At 38.2% G+C, this 18,525-nt stretch overlaps 1 protein-coding gene across 8 annotated transcripts in view; it reads left to right on the top strand.

Moving 5' to 3' along the window:
* Positions 1-18,525, top strand: part of PIAS2 (protein inhibitor of activated STAT 2) — a 99,701-nt gene that overhangs the window by 64,793 nt on the left and 16,383 nt on the right. For all 8 annotated transcript variants that reach the window (XR_009690780.1, XM_061130862.1, XM_061130856.1 and 5 more), the window contains exons 9-11: positions 842-1,002; positions 9,261-9,394; positions 11,688-11,859. Coding sequence is in view for 7 of the 8 variants with exons in the window: in XM_061130862.1 (XP_060986845.1) it covers positions 842-1,002; positions 9,261-9,394; positions 11,688-11,859 (467 nt within the window). In the remaining variant the exon portion in view is untranslated. The remainder of the gene's footprint in view (positions 1-841; positions 1,003-9,260; positions 9,395-11,687; positions 11,860-18,525) is intronic.

The raw sequence follows: 18,525 nt of genomic DNA, 5'->3' as shown, positions 1-18,525 counted from the left end.
ACCAAAGATTAATAACCAAGTAGAAAATCAAGAAGGTTTTGAATAGACAGTTCTTGGAAGCACAGATGATGCTTAGAAGCTATAAAAAGCTCAGCTTCACTTAGAAGTGTATTACAAAGCTATAATGGGGTGTTTTTCACCTGTCAGATTGGCAGAGGTTAAAGGATTCAAAAACTGCTATGTTGATAAGGTTGAGGGGAGCCAAGCACATTAATAAATGTATATGTGTAAGTCACTAGGTAATTTCTGTGAAAGTTAGTTTGTCATTGGGACAAAAATCACAGATATGCTTGGACTCAAAATTTTTCCTTCTAGGAATTTATCCCATAGCTATTTATTGCAGCATCATCTGTAGTGATAAAGGATTAGAAACAGTTTAAATATAAGTACAGAATTGTGTGAATTGCACGCCTCCATTTCTGTGAAAATATTTTTAAAAGACAAGCTTGATTATGCGTAGACCATCTGTGGAAGGACATGCAAGAGGTGGACGGCAGAGGTTCCCTTTAAACAGGGGCGGAGGTGAAACAGAGACATGGTTTCATTTTTGTTTAATTTATCTATTTTTAATTGAAGGATAATGCTTTAAATGTTCTCATTTTATATGTATCTTTGTCTACCTGTGATTTTACAAGTTTTACTTACTTTCAGAAAGTGAAATGGTCTTTTAAAAATTATAGCTCAAGCAGTGAATACAAATACAGTATATTGGAGTCTTAATGGAAATAAATTCTGGCTTGAATTTCTTTTTCATTTTGTTAGTCTTGTATGACTTCTTCAGATTTTTATGACTTGAGGCTTTGTTCTCCTTTCTGAAATGACTTTTCATGTTGTCTTCTAGTTAGGGAAAATGAGGCTGACAATCCCATGCCGTGCTGTGACTTGTACACACCTACAGTGTTTTGATGCTGCCCTTTATCTGCAAATGAATGAGAAGAAACCCACCTGGATTTGTCCTGTGTGTGACAAAAAAGCTGCCTATGAAAGTCTAATTTTAGATGGGTAAGTATATCCCAACATAATACTTAATTATACTCAATCTTATTTTTAAACTGTAGTTAGTGGCCCTTCTGTCTTTACAGTATTATAGTGTTGGGGGCAAGAGGGTGAGTAGTTTCCTTTTCTTTTTCTTTCCATGATCATATTTCATTACCTATAGGAAAGAGGGTAAAATCCCCTTAGTGATGTCATTTTGCTTTTCTAGAGCTAGAAGAGCAATGAAGTCTCTGCAAAAACATACCAATTAAGTGGTAGGGTAAATAGAGTTGTGTTATGCAGCTGGTAAGTTTAAAATGGGAATTCACTTCTAGGTTTTTCTGACTCTGGAGCCCAAACTCTTAAGCAGAATTGCTCATATTGTGTATGTTGAAATTAGGAAAATAATACAACCTAATTGTTAGTAAGTAATGTGTATATACATTATCATTTTCATTCAGTATAGAGTGAAAAATAACCTAGATCTTTAAAGATAATTCTGCAGCAGGTTTTTTGAAGTTTGAAAAGAGTATTACTATAGAGAGGAATGAGACAGTAAAGAGTGGTGGGACTTTTTCTGTCTGTAAACTTTTACTTTTTAACTTGCTTTGAAATAATTTAAAACTTACCAAGAAATTATTAACAGTAGCATAATGTGTCAGTTGTTAACATTCTGCCGTATTGTTTTACCACATTGCCTCCTAATTTGTATGTATTTTTGTGTGTGTGTGTGTCTGTGTATGGAAAGAAGATGACGATTATCACTGTTCTCAGGAACCTTTGAACCATTTGAGAAGAAGTTGCATGTTTCATGCCCTTTTGCCCATTCATATTTTAGGGTGTGCTTCCTGGATACTTGACACTGTGTCGTGGGTACACTGCTTATCGTTAATGTGTTTTAGAGAGTTCCGGAGGTTTTATTTGAACAAACACTTGTTTTTTGGTCAGAAACTTCAAGATTTCATTTTTCCCCCCTTTCATTCATGCAGTTCTTTATTCTATTATGCATTCTTTCATGAATTCTTTCAACATAATACATATTAATTACTTGCCTTGTGTCAGGTCTGAAATGGAGACAATAAAGAATTGTGTAGTAAATGTTAAGTGCTGTAAGGTAAAGAGTGGAACTCTGTGAAGAGAACTGGGGATGGGGAAGAAACTGCCGGTGGGGAGTATGCGATCACATTACTACACCTCACCTGGTTGTTGGTCAGTCGGCTCACCAACACTTAATGAATATTCTCTCTTCATAGGTTTAGGACACTGCCTCCATCATTTAAAAATTTTTATACACAAGTGTCATTTCTGCACTGTTATTTGTGCTGTTGATCAAAATATTGTTCAGTATAAAACTGTTTTAATTATTGGATTTCTGTTATGCATTAATATCTCTTAGGCCTTATGAATCAGAATTTTCTTGACCATCATTGCAGTTGGCCATATTCACTTGAATGAAAGCATTCTTAAATTACACAAATCTTGTTTTGATTTTGATTGGAATTTTGTTTTTCATATAATTGGGAAAAATACATATTTAAAGTTTTACATCTTCTGAGGAAGGTAACGTTTTTCCTCATTCATTTTTATCAGTTTTATTGTGGTAGAAGAACTATCCCTGTTTAAAGTTTACAATTTGATACATTTTGACCCCATATATACCTGAAATATCATTAAAATATGACAACAAATATGTCTATCACACCTGAAGTTTTCTCAGTTCTTTTGGGACTCCATGGACTGTAGCTCACCAGCCTCCTCTGTCCATGGGTTTCTCGGGAAGATACTGGGATGAGTTGCCATTTCCTTCTCAGGAGGGCTTCCTCACCCAGGGACCAGACCCGTGGCTCCTGCATTTGCAGGTGGATTCTTTAGCTCTGAGCCACCTGGGAAGCAAGGTGGCTGGAGAAGAAAATGGCAACCCACTCAAGTATCCTTGCCTGGAGAACCCCATGGACAGTATGAAAAGGCTAAAAGATAGGATGCTGGAAGATGAGCCCCCCACAGGTCAGAAGATGTCCAGTATGTTACTGGGGAATAGTGGAGGGCAGTTAATAATAGCTCCAGAGAGAATGAAGCAGCTGGGCCAAAGCAGAAATGACATTCAGCTGCAGATGTGTCGGTGGTAAAAGCAAAGTCCGATGCTATAAAGAACAATATTGCCTAAGAACCTGGGATGTTAGCTCCAGGAATCAAGGTAAATTGTATGTGGTCCAGGAGAAGATGGTAAGATTGAACATTGACATTTTAGGAATTTGAACTTTCAGATGACTTATTATATCTACTACTGTGGGCAAGAATCTGTAGAAGAAGTGGAGTAGCCCTCGTAGTCAACAAGAGAGTCTGAAATGCAGTATTTGGGGTATAGTCTCAAAAAGGACAAAATGGTCTCGGTTTGTTTCCAAGGCAGACCCTTCATCATCACAGTAATCCAAGTCTGTGCCCCAAATACTAACACCAAAGAAACTGAAGTTGACCAGTTCTGTGAAGACCTACAATACTTTCTAGAACTAATAGCAGAAAAAGATATGCTTTTCACTGTAAGGAATTGGAATGCAGAAATAGAAAGTCAAGAGATAGCCGAACTAGCAGGCAGCTTTGGCCTTGGAGTACAAAATGAAATATGTCCGTGGAATTCTCCAGGCAAGAAATTCTGGGGTGGGTAGCCATTCTCTTCTCCAGGGGATCTTCCCGACCCAAGGATCAAAGCCAGGTCTCCTGCATTGTGGGCAGATTCTTCACCACTTGAGCCACCAGGGAAGTCCCAAATGAAGCAGGACAAAGGCCAGCAAAGTTTTGTTAAGAGAACACACTGGTCACAGCAGACACCCTCTTCTAGCAACCTAAGAGATGACTCTGCACATGGACATCACCAGATGGTCAATACCAAGATCATATTGATTGTTCTTTGCAGTCAGAGATGAAGAAGCTCAATATAGAAAGCAAAAACAAGACCTGAAGTGGACTGGCTCAGATTATGAGCTCTTTATTGAAAAATTCAGGCTTAAATTGAAGTAGGGAAAAACCACTAGGCCATTCAGGTATGACCTAAATCAAATCCCTTATGATTATGCAGTGGATGTGACAAATAGATGCGAGGGATTAGATCTGGTAGACAGAATGCCTGAAGAACTATGGATGGAAGTTCATAACACTGTATAGGAAGCAGTGACCAAAGCCATCCCCAAGAGAAGTAAAGAAGGCAAAGTGGTTGTCCAAGGAGGCTTTACAGATAACCTCAGGAAAGAAGAGAAGTTAAAGGCAAGGGAGAAAGGGAAAGATATACCCAGCTGACCACAGAGTTCCAGAGAATAGCAAAGAGTGATCAGAAGGCCTTCTTAAATGAACAATGCAGAAAAATAGAGGAAAACAACAGAATGGGAAAGACTAGATATCTCTTCAAGAAAATTGGAGAAATCAAGAGAACATTTCTTGCAAGGATGGGCACAAGAAAGGACATAAAGGGTAAGCACCTCACAGAGGCAGAAGAGATTAAGAGGAGGTGGCAAGAATACACAGAACTATACAAAAAAGGTCCCAATGACCCAGATAACCATGATGGTGTAGTCACTCACCTAGAGCTGGACATCTTGGAGTGTACAGTCAAGTGGGCCTTAAGAAGCATTACTATGAAGAAAGCTACTGGAGGTGAGGGAATTCCAGTTGAGCTATTTAAAATGCTAAAAGATGATGCTAGTAAATCATCTACACCAGTATGTCAGCAAACTTGGAAAATTCAGCAGTGGCCACAGGATTGAAAGTTTTAATTTTCATTCCAATTCCAAAAATGAACAATGCTGAAGTATGTTCAAACTACTCTACAGTTGCTCTCATTTCACATGCTAGCAAGGTTATGCTCAAAACCCTTCAATCTAGGCTTCAGCTGTACTTGAACTGAGAACTTCCAGATCTACACTCTGGCTTTCTAAGAGGCAGAGGAACTAGAGATCAAAATGCCAACATTTGTTGGATCATGGAGAAAGCCAGCATCGTTAGTTCTTGATAAACATCCACTTCTTCACTGACTATGCTAAAGCCTTTGTGTGGATCACAAAAAAACTATGGAAAATTCTTAAAGAAGGTGGGAGTACCAGACCGCTTTACTTGTCTGCTGAGAAACTTGTGTGTGGGTCAAGAAGCAACAGTTAAAACAACATATCGGTTCAAAATTGGGAAAGGAGTACAACAAAACTATATGTTGTTATCCATTTTATTTAACTTATACACATAGTACATCATGTGAAATGCCAGGCTGGAATCAGGATTACTGGGAGAAATATCAGTAACCTCAGATATGCAGATGATAGCACTCTAAGAGTAGTAAGTGAACAGTAACTAAAGAGCCTCTTGATGAAGGTGAAAGAGGAGTGTGAAAAAGCTGGTTTGAAACTTAGCATTCAAAAAACTAAGATCATGGTATCTGGTCTCATCACTTCATGGCACATAGAAGGGGGAAGAGTGGAAGCAGTGACAAATTTTGTTTTCTTGAGCTCCAAAATCACTCTGGATGTTGACTGTAACCATGAAATTAAAAGAGGCTTGCTCCTTGGAAGGAAAACTGTGACAGACCTAGCCAGCATATTATTAATAAAAAGCAGAGACATGACTTTGCTGACAAAGGTCTGTACAGTCAAAGGTGTGGTTTTTCCAGTAACTACCTGCAGATGTGAAAGTTGGACCATAATGTAGGCTGAACACCGAAGAATTGATGCTTTTGAGTTGTGGTGTTGGAGAAGACTTTTGAGAGTCCTTTGCACTGCAAGGAGATCAATCCAGTCAATCTTGAAGGAAATCAACCCTGAATATTCATTGAAAGGACTGTTGCTGAGGCTTCAGTATTCACTGTTGAAGAACAGACTTCAATTCTTTGGTCACCTGATGCAAAGCACCAACTCACTGGAAAAGACTGATGCTGGGAAAGATTGAAGGGGAAAGGACTAGGGGGCGGCAGAGAATGAGATGGTTAGATAGCATCACCAACTCAGTCACGAATTTGAGCAAACTCCAGGAAATAGTTGAGGACAGAAGAGCCTGATGTGCTCCATACAGTCCTTGTGGTCACAAAGAGTCAGACTCAACCTAGCGACTGAACAATAACAACAGTTTTCTCATGTATCTTTCTAACCTCTCATTATTTCCTCAGTCAAATACTAATATGCTTACTGTTTCTATAGATAGTTCTGGATTTTCTAGAATTGTGTATGGATGGCATCATAAAGTGTATTTCCTTTGTCTAACTTACTTTTATTCAGTACACTTACTTTGAGGTTTGTCCACATTGCTGTATGTACCAATAGTTTGTTCATTTTTATTGCTGAGTAGCATTCCATTGTACAGATAGCCCACAGTTTATCAATTCACTTGTAGATGTGTTGTTTCTGATTTGGGGTCTTGCAAATGAATCTGCTAACAACATTCATGTCCAAGTCTTTGTTCTGATGTTTTAATTTTTCTTGGGTAAGTACTTAGGAGTGGAATCCCTGGTCACATGCTAGGCGTATGCTTAATTTTTCAGTAAATTACCAAGCTGTTTTCCAATGTGATTGTACTATTTTATATTCCCATTAGCAGTGTATGAGAGTTCTAGTTACTCCATAGTCTCATCAACATTTGGTATTGTTAGTTTCTTAAACTTTAGACATTCTACTGATATGTGGTTGTACCCCATTGTGGATTTAATTTAATGCAAATAAGGGATTTGCATTTCCCTTATTTCTATACTGAACATCTTTTTGTGTGTTTATTTGCCATCTCTGTATCTTCGGTGAAGTGACTGCTTAAATTTTCACTCATTTTTCATTTGGGTTTTTCGTTTTCATGTTACTGAGTTTTGGTAACTCTGTACATACTGTGGATGTACGTCCTGTTGTCAGATAATGTAATTTTTAAATGTTTTGTGCCATATCCTCTTTTTAGTCTCTTAACAGTGTCTTTCAAAGAGCAGCGGTTCTTGGATTAAGGCCAGTTTATCAGGGTTTTCTTTTATGTCCTGTGCCTTTGATATCATACTGAAGATACTTTCCCCTAACCTAGGGTCACAAAGATTTTCTCCTTGCTTTCTTTAGAAGTCTTTTCATTGCATTTTACACTTAGCTGTCTTGTCTGTTTCAAGTTAATTTTTATATATGGTGTGAGATAAAAATCAAGGTTTTAGCTTCATTTTTGTTTCTGGCATATGGTCATGTGGTTGTTCTGCCACGCTTGTTGAAGAGATTGGCTTTTACTCACTGCATTGCCTTTGCATCAGTTTTTCAAAAATCAGTTTGCCGTATGTATGTGGGTTCATCTTTGAACTTTATTCTGTTGATTTGTATATGTTTATGTCAGTATTGCACTGTCTGGGAATCAGAGTAATATGAGACTTCTAATTTCTTTCTTTCTTAAAATTATTTTGGCAATCATAGATCTTTTGCATTTCATTGCACATTTTAGAGTCAGCTGGTCAATTAGAAGAAAACCCTGTTTGTTTTACTTGTATAATGTTGAATCTGTAGATCAGTTAAGGGTGACTGCACGATAATAAGTCTTTTAATCTATGAACATGATATATATAGCTATTGATTAATTAGGTTTCAGTAATATTTGGTAGCTTAATATTGGTCTTGTGTGCCTTATGTCAGATTTTTCCCATTATTTCATGTCTTTGATGTGGTATTGGTTTTTATATTAATTTCTCTTTGTTACATTATATGGAAATGTAGTTGATTTTTGTTTATCCTGAAACTCTGCTAAATGCATTTTGTAGTTCTAGTTGCATTACATAGAACATAGAATGTTCTGTATAGAAAAGTTAATACTTTATGAATAAAGACAGTTTTACTTTTTCCTTTTTAATTTAGATGCCTTTTATATTTTTATCTTGCTCTCTTGAACTGACTAGTCTGTTTACATGATTATTTGCATTAATTGATTTTCAAATATTAGACTAACCTTTCATTCTGAAGATAAACCCCACTTGGTCATGATTTGCTATGCTCTATATTGTTGGGTTTGTTTTGCTAAGTTCATGAGAGAGAGTGGTCTGTTTTCCTGTAATGTCTGTTTTTACTGTCAGAGTAGTGCTGGCCTTATGGGGTTTCCCAGGTGGTGCAGTGGTAAAGAACCCTCCTGCCAGTGCAGGGGACACAAGAGACATGGGTTTGATCCCTGGGTGGGGACGATGCCCTGGAGGAAGAATTGGCAGCCCACTCCAGCATTCTTGCCTGGAGAACCCCATGGACAGAGGAGCCTGGTGGACCCAGTTCATGGGGTTGCAGTCAGACTCGACTGTGCAGCTGAGCACCCACACAGTGCTGGCATTATAGGTGAGCTGGAAAGTCATGGTACTGTGTCTCCTCAGATATTTGGTAGAATTTCATACTGAAGACATTTGGGCCTGGAATTTTCTTTGTGGTAAAGTTTTTACAAATTCAGTTTCTTTAACAGACACAGGGTTCCTTGGGTTATTTATTGCTTTTTGAGTAAGTCTAAGTCTGACTAGAAGTTTGTCAGTTTTATTGATCTTAAAGTACCTGCTTTTGGTTTCTTTGTTTTTCCTCTATTTTATTTTTTCCCTTTTTTTTTTAAATGCTCTTTGTTATTTTCCTTCTCTGGTCACTTTAGTTTACTTTTTTCTAGTTCTGTTTCGGTAGAAGGTGGGGTTCTTGATTTGCATCCTTTTGTAATGTTGGAAGATTGTATGGCTTTAACTACCTTCTACAGATTTTAGTATATTTTCATTTCCATTCAGTTCAAAATACTTTGAGTGTTTTAATATTATATTTGTCATGAGTTGTTTTGTTTAATTTCCATATATTTTTCTGAAGTTGTTTTCCAATTTCATTTTGATCCTGTAACATAATTTATATGCTGAGTTATTTTAAATTTATTGAGACTTTGGTGTCCCTATTTCTGCCTCCTTTCCCCATCCCTGTGATCCTTTTTTCTTGATAATAAGCTTATAAATTATTTCTTGTACAGTAATTTTTGTGTTTGGTTTATACATTATGTTGAGGGTTGTTTCTTTATTGCAAGTCCCAGCAAGAATGTTCCAGGTGTCTATTTTTGGTTAATCACTGATTTTTAAGGTGATACTCAGTAAGTCATTTAATTCTTTTGTTGCCTGTTGAGGAGCTAAAGCCTGGGAGGAGGGAGGTGCTAATAGTTGTTGTAAAGTGTGAAGTATTAAAACACCAAACAAACAAAAAAAGCATTAGTTTTTGTCTCCAAGGTAAAAGATATTACTTTGTTATTTCACCTTTGAGCAAAGCCATGCAATTACGTTTCTGTTCTTCTCACTTGGTTTATAGGCTTTTTATGGAAATTCTCAATGACTGTACTGATGTGGACGAGATCAAATTCCAAGAAGATGGTTCTTGGTGTCCAATGAGACCGAAGAAAGAAGCTATGAAAGTATCCAGCCAACCATGTCCAAAAATAGAAAGTATGTGCAGAGTGGCTGCAAAGAGCAAAGCAGTGAGACTCCTGTGTTGTTATCTGTAGCATTAACCTTGGCCATTAGAACTACTGTTAGGAGTTCAGTGTGCTCAATTTACCTTTTGATCATTACACATCTTATTTCTCCCAAATGGTTTTTCTTCTTAAGACATGTGCAGAGGTTTATACCACATTATAATCAGTCTTTTCATAGTATATTTTCCATATATAAAGTAAATAACCATCTAAATTGTCTTATTATTTTTTACTGAAGTATAATCACTGTACAATATTATCAAAGTTAAAGGGGTGCAGTATAGTGACTGACAGTTTTTAAAGGTTATACTCCATTTATAGTTAATTGTGAAATATTGGCTGTATTCCCTGTGTTGTACGACATATCCTAGTAGCTTATCCTGAACCTAACGGCTGTACCTCCTGCTTCCCACCCCTCTAAGGCCCCTCTTCTCTTCCCTCTTCCCACTTGTAGCCACTAACCTGTTCTCTGTATCTGTGAGTGTGCTGCTTTTTTGTTATATGCATTAGTTGCATTTTTTAGATTCCACATATAAGTGATTTCATATAGTATTTGTCTCTGTCTGATTTTTTTTCACTTTAGCATCATGCCGTTCAAGTTCATCCATGTTGGTGCAAGTGGCAAAATTTTTTTCTGTTTTTAATGTCTGTGTGTGTGTGTGTGTATGTGTGTAGGTACACAGCATACCTTCTTTATCCATTTATCTGTTGATGGACACTTAGGTTGCTTCCATATCTTGGCAGTTGTAAATAATGCTATTATGAGCTTTGGGGTGCATGTATCTTTTTGAATTAGTGTTTTTGTTTTTCAGTATATACCCTGGAGTGGAATTGCTGGGTCATGTGGTAGTTCTGTTTTTAGTGTTTTGATAAACTGCTGTATTGTTTCCCATTGTGGCTGCACCAATTTACATTCCTACCAACAGTAATCAAGAGTTACCTTTTCTCCATATCCTCACCAATATATTGCCTGTAGTCCTTAGACTCATCTTAATATGTGGTGCTTGTTACAACATGAAAATTTATAAGTGACATTTCTGTGGATAGTTTTCCAGAATTGTTTTTAGAGTGTCTGTAGGAGGAACCCCAAGTAGACATGTGGTTAGAGAGGCTGCATTTTCCATTAATGGAGAGTAGGGAAAGATGATCACAGGTTAGTTGGTTTAAAAAAAAAAAAGGTGAGTTTAAAGCTCATTGCTTTGTGGGAAGAAATATGAGCCTGAGTTACTTAGCTCAGCCTTCAGCTCCCTGTGATGTCCATGCTGAGTGGGGAAATTTAGGGCCATCTAAGAAATTGAAACCTGTAGGTGAACCTAGTTTCTTTTTATCTGACATAGTCCACTCACTGAATTTTGTGCTGACAGTGTTTCACATTCTGACAATGTAATGAATAACAGGTATTCAGAGTAGGAAGAGAGGAAAAAGTGAAGGATTTATGTCAGTATTAATCATTCTCCTGTGTTGTTACTGAACCTGTGGGAATGATCAAGTTTTCCCTCATATGTGAGAAAAATAGTGATTTAATTAGTTGCTACTGCTTTTCCATTATCAAGTAGCATGCATTTTCTACTAAGTAGATTGTAGAGCATAATATATTTTCTTTGAAATAGTGAGTTAACATATCGTGTAAGACTATGGAAGTGGTCAGAAAGGAGAACCTAAGTAGGTAATTGGTAAGAAAAACTTTGAATGTCTGAGTAACTTGTTAAAGTGAGATAGTTGGGGTTTTTTTCAACTGATATTATCAAGGTGAACATTTTATCCAGTTCTGGCTTGTGGTGAAGAGCTTATGTATTCTTTGATGTAAGCACCAGTGCTTTGTTAGAATGGAAGTGTCTGATTGTGACTTAGTACTACCACGTCTGTGAGAATATACAGCCAGTAAAGCCACATACTCTTGTCCACGGCCACAGACCAGCCCCTTAACTCCAGATGTCTGTCTATAATGTGAGTCCTCACCGGGGGAGATAGTGTGAGGAGCAGGATCTACACAGATCTACTGGCAGTCCTGGGGAGATAACTCGGCAGGTGCTCTCTGAAAGAGGTTTTGGTCTTCTCACAAGGCATAGTGCTCCCTGTCTCCTAGGTAGGCAGTCGTTTTATAGATGGATGTCTGAAGTTAGAGAGTTAGTCTGTCCATGGGACAGAGTATGGACTTTATGGGCTGTGTATTCTCCAGGACATGCTATACAGTTTAAAACTTTCTGGCTGGAGCTTGTGTTACACCTCTCACTTTTTTTCCCCCCTCTGTTCTCTCCATGTAGCTGCAGCTGTCCTCAGTAAGCCTTGTGCAGTGACTGTAGCCAATGAGGCAAGCAAGAAGAAAGTGGATGTCATTGACCTAACAGTAGAAAGCTCTTCTGATGAAGAGGAAGGCCCTCCTGCCAAAAGGAAATGCATCTTTATGTCAGAAACACAAAGCAGCCCAACCAAAGGGTTTGTGAATTTATAGTTCACTATTGTTTATTACACTTGGAACTAACTGTTCTTGGGTTAGATTTGTAAATGGCTCTTGGAGAGTGGCGTAACTATAGAGGGCCACTTTAATTTGTGTTCTGTTCAGTTGAAATATTTTCAAATGAGCATGTTGTTCATGGGAAAGCAAATTTTGATGAAGAAGATATTCCCATCTTTGGGAAGTGAAGATTGATATCTTCTCATGTCTAAATATTTCATATTGAACACTTTCTGTTATTTTCTTGACTCTCTTTGTAAGGAGTAAATTTGGCATCACAGACCACCGTGAGGAAGTGGAGTGTGTGGAGTGTGTAATTGGCAATCTGACCAATGTGGATTCTAATTTTGACACCATTGCTTACTTGTTCTGTGATCTTGGATGAAATATTTAACTTGTTTGAGCCTCCTTTTCCTGTTCTGTAAAATGGGGTTAAATAATGCCTACCTCATAAGGTTATATTCAGGTTTCAATAAGATAATGCAAGAGTTCAGCCTGATTCAGGCCCATGGTAATTTTCTTAGTAAAAAATGATTGCCTTCCCTTCTCACCCTCTCCAAGGCACAGTGTGGGCAAGTAAATGTGGTCTAGCATTTATTTGTAAGGCATCTGGCAGAAGCTGTTGCTGACGTAGTAAGTGACAGGTTTAAGTAATTCGCAATAGATACTTCTGAGAGATTTTGGAACCTGCAGCAAAGTAGCAGAGGATTCTGTCGACTGACATCCCATGAGCATATTATTTCAAAGTTGAGTGTGCCAGTCTTATCTTTTGACCTCTCATTGCACTTCTTTTCTCTAATGGCTTTTTGGGGTATAATTTACATATCATAAAATCCCACATCTGAAGTCTTGAGTTGCACAGTTCAGTGGTTTTAGTAAATTCATAGATACACAGTTATCATCACAACTCAGTTGTGGAATATTCTCAACACCCAGTAAACATCTCTCATGTTCGTTTGAGTTAATCTCCATGCACACTCCAGTAGGCAACCATTGATCTTCTTTTTATTGCTATAAATTTGCCTCCTCTAGGCATTTTATACAAGTGGAGTTATATTCTCGGTGCACTTTTGAAACATTCCTTTTTTACAGTTAACTTTTGAAACCAGGAGAACTAAAGCTTTCTGTGCTGCCTTCTTCACTGTTAAAATACTTGTATTTCCAGATATGGTTTCCACATCACAGTGAGAGTGCATTTTTTTTCTTAGTGGAACTGAAAATGAAATAAGTAATTCAACTGGGGTTTTTTTCTGGGATGCTGATCATTTATGGTTTCTTTCAGACAATTTGGTTGGCACTTCTAGAATTTAAAGACTTCCCTGGTGGCTCAAAAGTGTCTGCCTACAATGCGGGAGACCCGGGTTCAATCCCTGGATAGGGAAGATCCCCTGGAGAAGGAAACGGCAACCCACTCCAGTACTCTTGCCTGGAAAATCCCATGGACAGAGGAGCCTGGTGGGCTACAGTCCAGGGGGTCGCAGAGAGTCGGACACGACTGAGTGACTTCAGTGTCAGTGTCTAGAATTTAAATGATAAAAAATGAAAATAGAGTTTTGAAATGTTTACTGGCTTGTATGTGATATTTCCAGAGTTTACTCTCTAATGAAATGCTTTAGAACACGCTGGGGAAATGTAGGTTGCACAGTATTACATATATAGTTAGATGCATTCACACCAGGTTGAAGGGTTACTGTCCTCTTGGAGGGTATCTCTGGTGGCTCACAGTAAGGGTCATCTGAGATGACCTCACCTCTCTGAGGAATCAGGACAGTTCACACCTGTGATCAGCTACCACAGACAGAGATGTTGAGTCTCATCTAGGTTAAAAAGGAAAAACCTAACATTTAGAGTATAAGGTGGAAATTTGTGACTAAATCAGCAACACGTGAAAATTTTGGTTTAAATTGTTTGTAAAGTGCAGCTACCCCGCTCATTCCATGAAGCTGGCATAATTCTTAATACCCAAACTTGACTTATACATTAACAACCAAACAGGAAAACTGTTATGAAACAGGCTTACATTAGGAAGATCGAAGAAAATTCTGAATTCAGTCTTAGTAAATTATTTAATAATATATTAAAATGGCATCCTTTAATACCAAGTAGAGTTGATCCAAGAATGCTTTATAATTAGGAAATACATTGATTAAAATGGATCTTGTCATAGACAACTAAGCCCTCCACATCTGTGGATTCTGGCAACTGTGGATCGTCACAGATGGCTAGAGGAAAATATTTTTTTTTTTAAGTTTCCAAAAGCAGGAACTATTTCACATAGCATTTGCATTGTATTAGATATTATAAGGTATAAAGTAATCTAGAGATGAATTAACTTATGGAGGATGTGCAAACACTGGAGTATTTTAGGTAAGGGACTTCAGGATCTGTAAATTTTGGTATCCTTTTGGGGAGAGGGTCCTTGCACCCAGTCTGCTGTGAATACTGAGGGACGACTGTATCTCATCATGTTAAGAGATGATGGCTTTCTGTAAATTAACACACACTTAGATAGAAGCTCTCTGAAGTGTCAGAATTCACTTAATGGTTTACCGCTTGAGCTGATTTGTTCTTAGATTGCATTAATAAAAGAAGCAGTGTCCAGGATACATACCCATGCATACATGCCAGTTCTATTCCGTTTTAGGCTAAATGACTTTCACTTAGACCGTTTCAGTCAGGGCTTTCATCAAGAACGGTATTAATGAGAGCAGCCAGAGGAGGGAAAGAGGATGGTGAATGGTGGAAACTAGCCTGATGGATGAGTGGGTCTAAGGACTGAAGCTGTGAAGCCAGGAGAAGAGAAAATGTGATATTTACCTTGTAGGTCTTGAACAGGAGTCACTGATGAACTGGGTTAAGTTTATTCTTTGTTATAGCATTTGGCAGATACAAGGCCAGTAGAGGAATGATACATGAAAACTTTCCATTGGAGTTTTCTGAACGCTAAGAACGGTGATGTTTTGTGTTAAAATCACATTTTCTGTGTTAAGGTAGAGTAGATGCCACTTGTGCCAGGGTCACAGTGGAGACCATACTGTGGTTATTTCATCTGTGTAATCCCTTCCGACTCTTAGATTTTTTCTTTTTTTTCTGGTTTTGTATCTGGTCATTCTTTTCATGTCCTCCCTTTTGTGTCAGCATCTGGAAATTTTCCCTAAGTTGTAAATTTATCATAGGGCTTCTTAGTGTTAGTAAGCAAATGGGGAATAGAGGGAAAATAAGACTTTTAGAAAACCTCTGGTGTTTTTCTAAATTAATAGATAATTTAAAAATATTATGTCCCTACCCCATGCATTGGAAATTGAATGATTGCTTTGTCATTAATAAAGAGGTATTCTCAAGACAGGAAACAAAGATTAGAGATAGATTAAGAATCATTGCATCCATGAAATTGAAAGATGCCTACTCCTTGGAAGAAAAGTTATGACCAACCTAGATAGCATATTAAAAAGCAGAGACATTACTTGGCCAACAAAGGTCCATCTAGTCAAGGCTATAGTTTTTCCAGTGGTCATGTATGGATGTGAGAGTTGGACTGTGAGGAAAGCTGAGCGCCAAAGAATTGATGCTTTTGAACTGTGGTGTTGGAGAAGACTCTTGAGAGTCCCTTGGACTGCAAGGAGATCCAACCAATCCATCCTAAAGGAGATCAATCCTGGGTGTTCGTTGGAAGGACTGACGCTGAAGCTGAAGCTCCAATACTTTGGCCACCTGATGTGAAGAGTTGACTCATTGGAAAAGACCCTGATGCTGGGAGGGATTGGGGGCAGGAGGAGAAGGGGACGACAGAGGATGAGATGGCTGGATGGCATCACCGACTCAATGGACATGAATTTGAATAAACTCTGGGAGTTGGTGATGGACAGGGAGGCCTGGCATGCTGTGATTCATGGGGTCGCAAAGAGTTGGACACGACGGAGCAACTGAACTGAACTGAAGAATCATTCGGAATTGGTAGCAGAACTGAATCTTTTAAAATATTTTTATGATCATAAAATGGGAACACCTGGTGAATTTCAGGTTTATAGATAAAAATTCAAGTTACTGAAATTTCAGACATCTAAGTCTGGGCCAAGTATGATGAATTTAGTGATCTAGTACTCTAGAATACTAATATTTGCTATCTAGCAGTATGCCAGCAATTTCCTTTTGTGCTGTGAAATTATGTTGTTCAGTCACTGATTCATGTCTGACTCTTTGAAACCCCGTGGACTGCAGCATGCTAGGCTTCCTTGACCTTCAGTATCTCCTGGAGTTTGCTCAAACTCATGTCCATTGAGTAGATAATACTCTTCACATCAGGTGCCCCAAATACTGGAGCTTCAGCATCAGTCCTTCCAATGAATATTCAGGGTTGATCTTGTTTAGGATGGACTGGTTTGATCTCCTTGCAGTCCAAGGGATTCCCAACAGTCTTCTCCAGCACCACAGTTCTTAAGCATCAATTCTTTGGCACTCAGCCTTCTTTATGGTCCAGCAGTTACCTCCGTACATGACTACTGGAAAAACTGTAGCTTTGACTGTACCGACCTATGATAGCAAAATGATGTCTCTTCTTTTTTATTAATAATGTGCTGTCTGATATCACTGACAGAAATAGAGCTGACTTGAGGACAAGGATAATGACTTTCTATTTAAATATGATGAACTGAAGGTGACAGCTATGTATTAACTGTGTGACTTTGGGAATTCTCTAAGCTCAGTTTTCTCATCTGTAAAATAGAAATAATAATAACGTGCAACTCATTAAGTTATTGTGAGGATTGAATGAAATAATGGCAATGACAGTACTTACTAAAGCATTGGAAAAGTGACATATTTTGGCCATTGTTATTATTCATCTTATATATGACAAACTGCCCAATAAATCCTTTTTGTTACATGAAAACAAAAAACAGACAAAAAATAATATGCTGTCTAGGTTTGTCATAGCTTTCCTTCCAAGGAGCAAACATCTTTTAATTTCATGGCTACAGTCACTGTCTGCAGTGATTTTGGAACTCAAGTAAAGAAAATCTTTCACTGTTTCCACGTCTGTTTGCCATGAAGTGATGGGACCAGGTGCCACGATCTTAGTTTTTTGGAAAGTAGAGTTTTAAGCCAACCTTTTCACTGATACTATGCATAAAGCTATAAAAATTTATATGTGTACATAATACCTAGTGTACATATAGGCCTGTGTGTGTATTTGCCAGTCCTTTGAGAAGGGAGTAACAAAAGCTTTAAAAAGTGTTTTTATTATTTTATAGCATCACATACTTAAACCCACAATTCCACCAGACATAGCCATTTGGATTTCGCCATGGTTCCTATTATTCCATATCTATAAATACATCTATTTTTGCACAGGCATTAAAGTTGTTTACCTTTCCGAATGTGATCTTTGTGATGATTCTGATTGAGACAAAACTCTGCTACCAGTAGGTAATTTGATAATCCTAACAAATGGTGAATTTTACCCATTCTATATAAAGTTGAATTTGTGTTAATGTTACAAAGTTCAGGCAATCGGATTTAACTCACACTAAATTGTTTAATTTTTCAGATGTTTGCTGAGATTGTAGATGTTGATTTAATAATTTGTACTGTCACTGGATTGTGACATTTTCACATGTTGTGGTAGCACTTTATATTGGTGAAACAAGGAATAGCTAATCACTCAGAGTTTTATGTTAGGAGAGCTGAAGATGTGCAGTGGTTAAGGGTTACTATGGTGACGAGTACATTGGAACATTGACCTCACTTCTGTGCAGGTTTAAGTAAAGAGCCAGGGTGGGAGAGTGAGTGTTGTTGTTTTCTGTGAATCTGATCCAGATTGAAAGGTCAGTTGAGGATCAAGAGAAAGGACAGTCTCCAGTGTGAGATAATCAGCCACTTTTTACGCCCCCTTGTGAGTACTAATATATGCCAGTCTCTGTTTCCTTCTTACTCCCATGACCCCATGCCCCAGTTTCTGATACACATTCCTGTGTGGGAGGTAGGATCATGTGTAATTTGGAAACACTTCTGGTGATTTCCTATTCTACTTTTATCCTTGTTGAGGACCAGTGTCTTCAGACTTCCAGAAGAAGATGTGCTTTAATATAACATACATACTTGAGCTATCTCAGGTTTTCTCCTTCCCCCTGCAGTTCCCACCTTTGTGGTTTTAGATTGCCAGGTAACACTGGCATCCAAGAAGCCTCCTGATTCTGACTGGGGCAGGTTGCTCTTTTTGTCCGTCTTCACCTATGTCTGGAAAATGTGTTTTGAAATACTTAACTTATGTTATTATCTCAAGCATACTATATTTCCTGTAATTCCCAAATAGATGAGTCTAAGTTCACTTGCTTTTCTGGGTCTAGCAGTTGCCAACACAGCCATGTAAATCCTCTCAAGATGACTTCGTTTTCCTCCTTTCCAATTACATCTGTAGTTTTGAAAAATAGTACAGAATAACAGGGCTTCCCAGGTGGCTCAGTGGTGAAGAATCTTCCTGCTGATGCAGAAGCTGCCGGAGACACCAGTTTGATCCCTGGGTGGGAACGATCCCCTGGAAGAGGAAATGGCAGCCCACTCCAGAATTCATGCCTGGGAAATCCCATGGACCAGAGGAGCTTGGTGGGCTACAGTCCATGGGGTCTCAGAGTCAGACGTGACCTAGCGAC

Source organism: Dama dama, chromosome 27 (genome assembly GCF_033118175.1).
Source record: "Dama dama isolate Ldn47 chromosome 27, ASM3311817v1, whole genome shotgun sequence".
Classification (NCBI taxonomy): Eukaryota; Metazoa; Chordata; class Mammalia; order Artiodactyla; family Cervidae; genus Dama; species Dama dama.
Note: the sequence above shows the minus strand (reverse complement) of the source record. Positions and strands in the feature narration are given on the sequence as shown.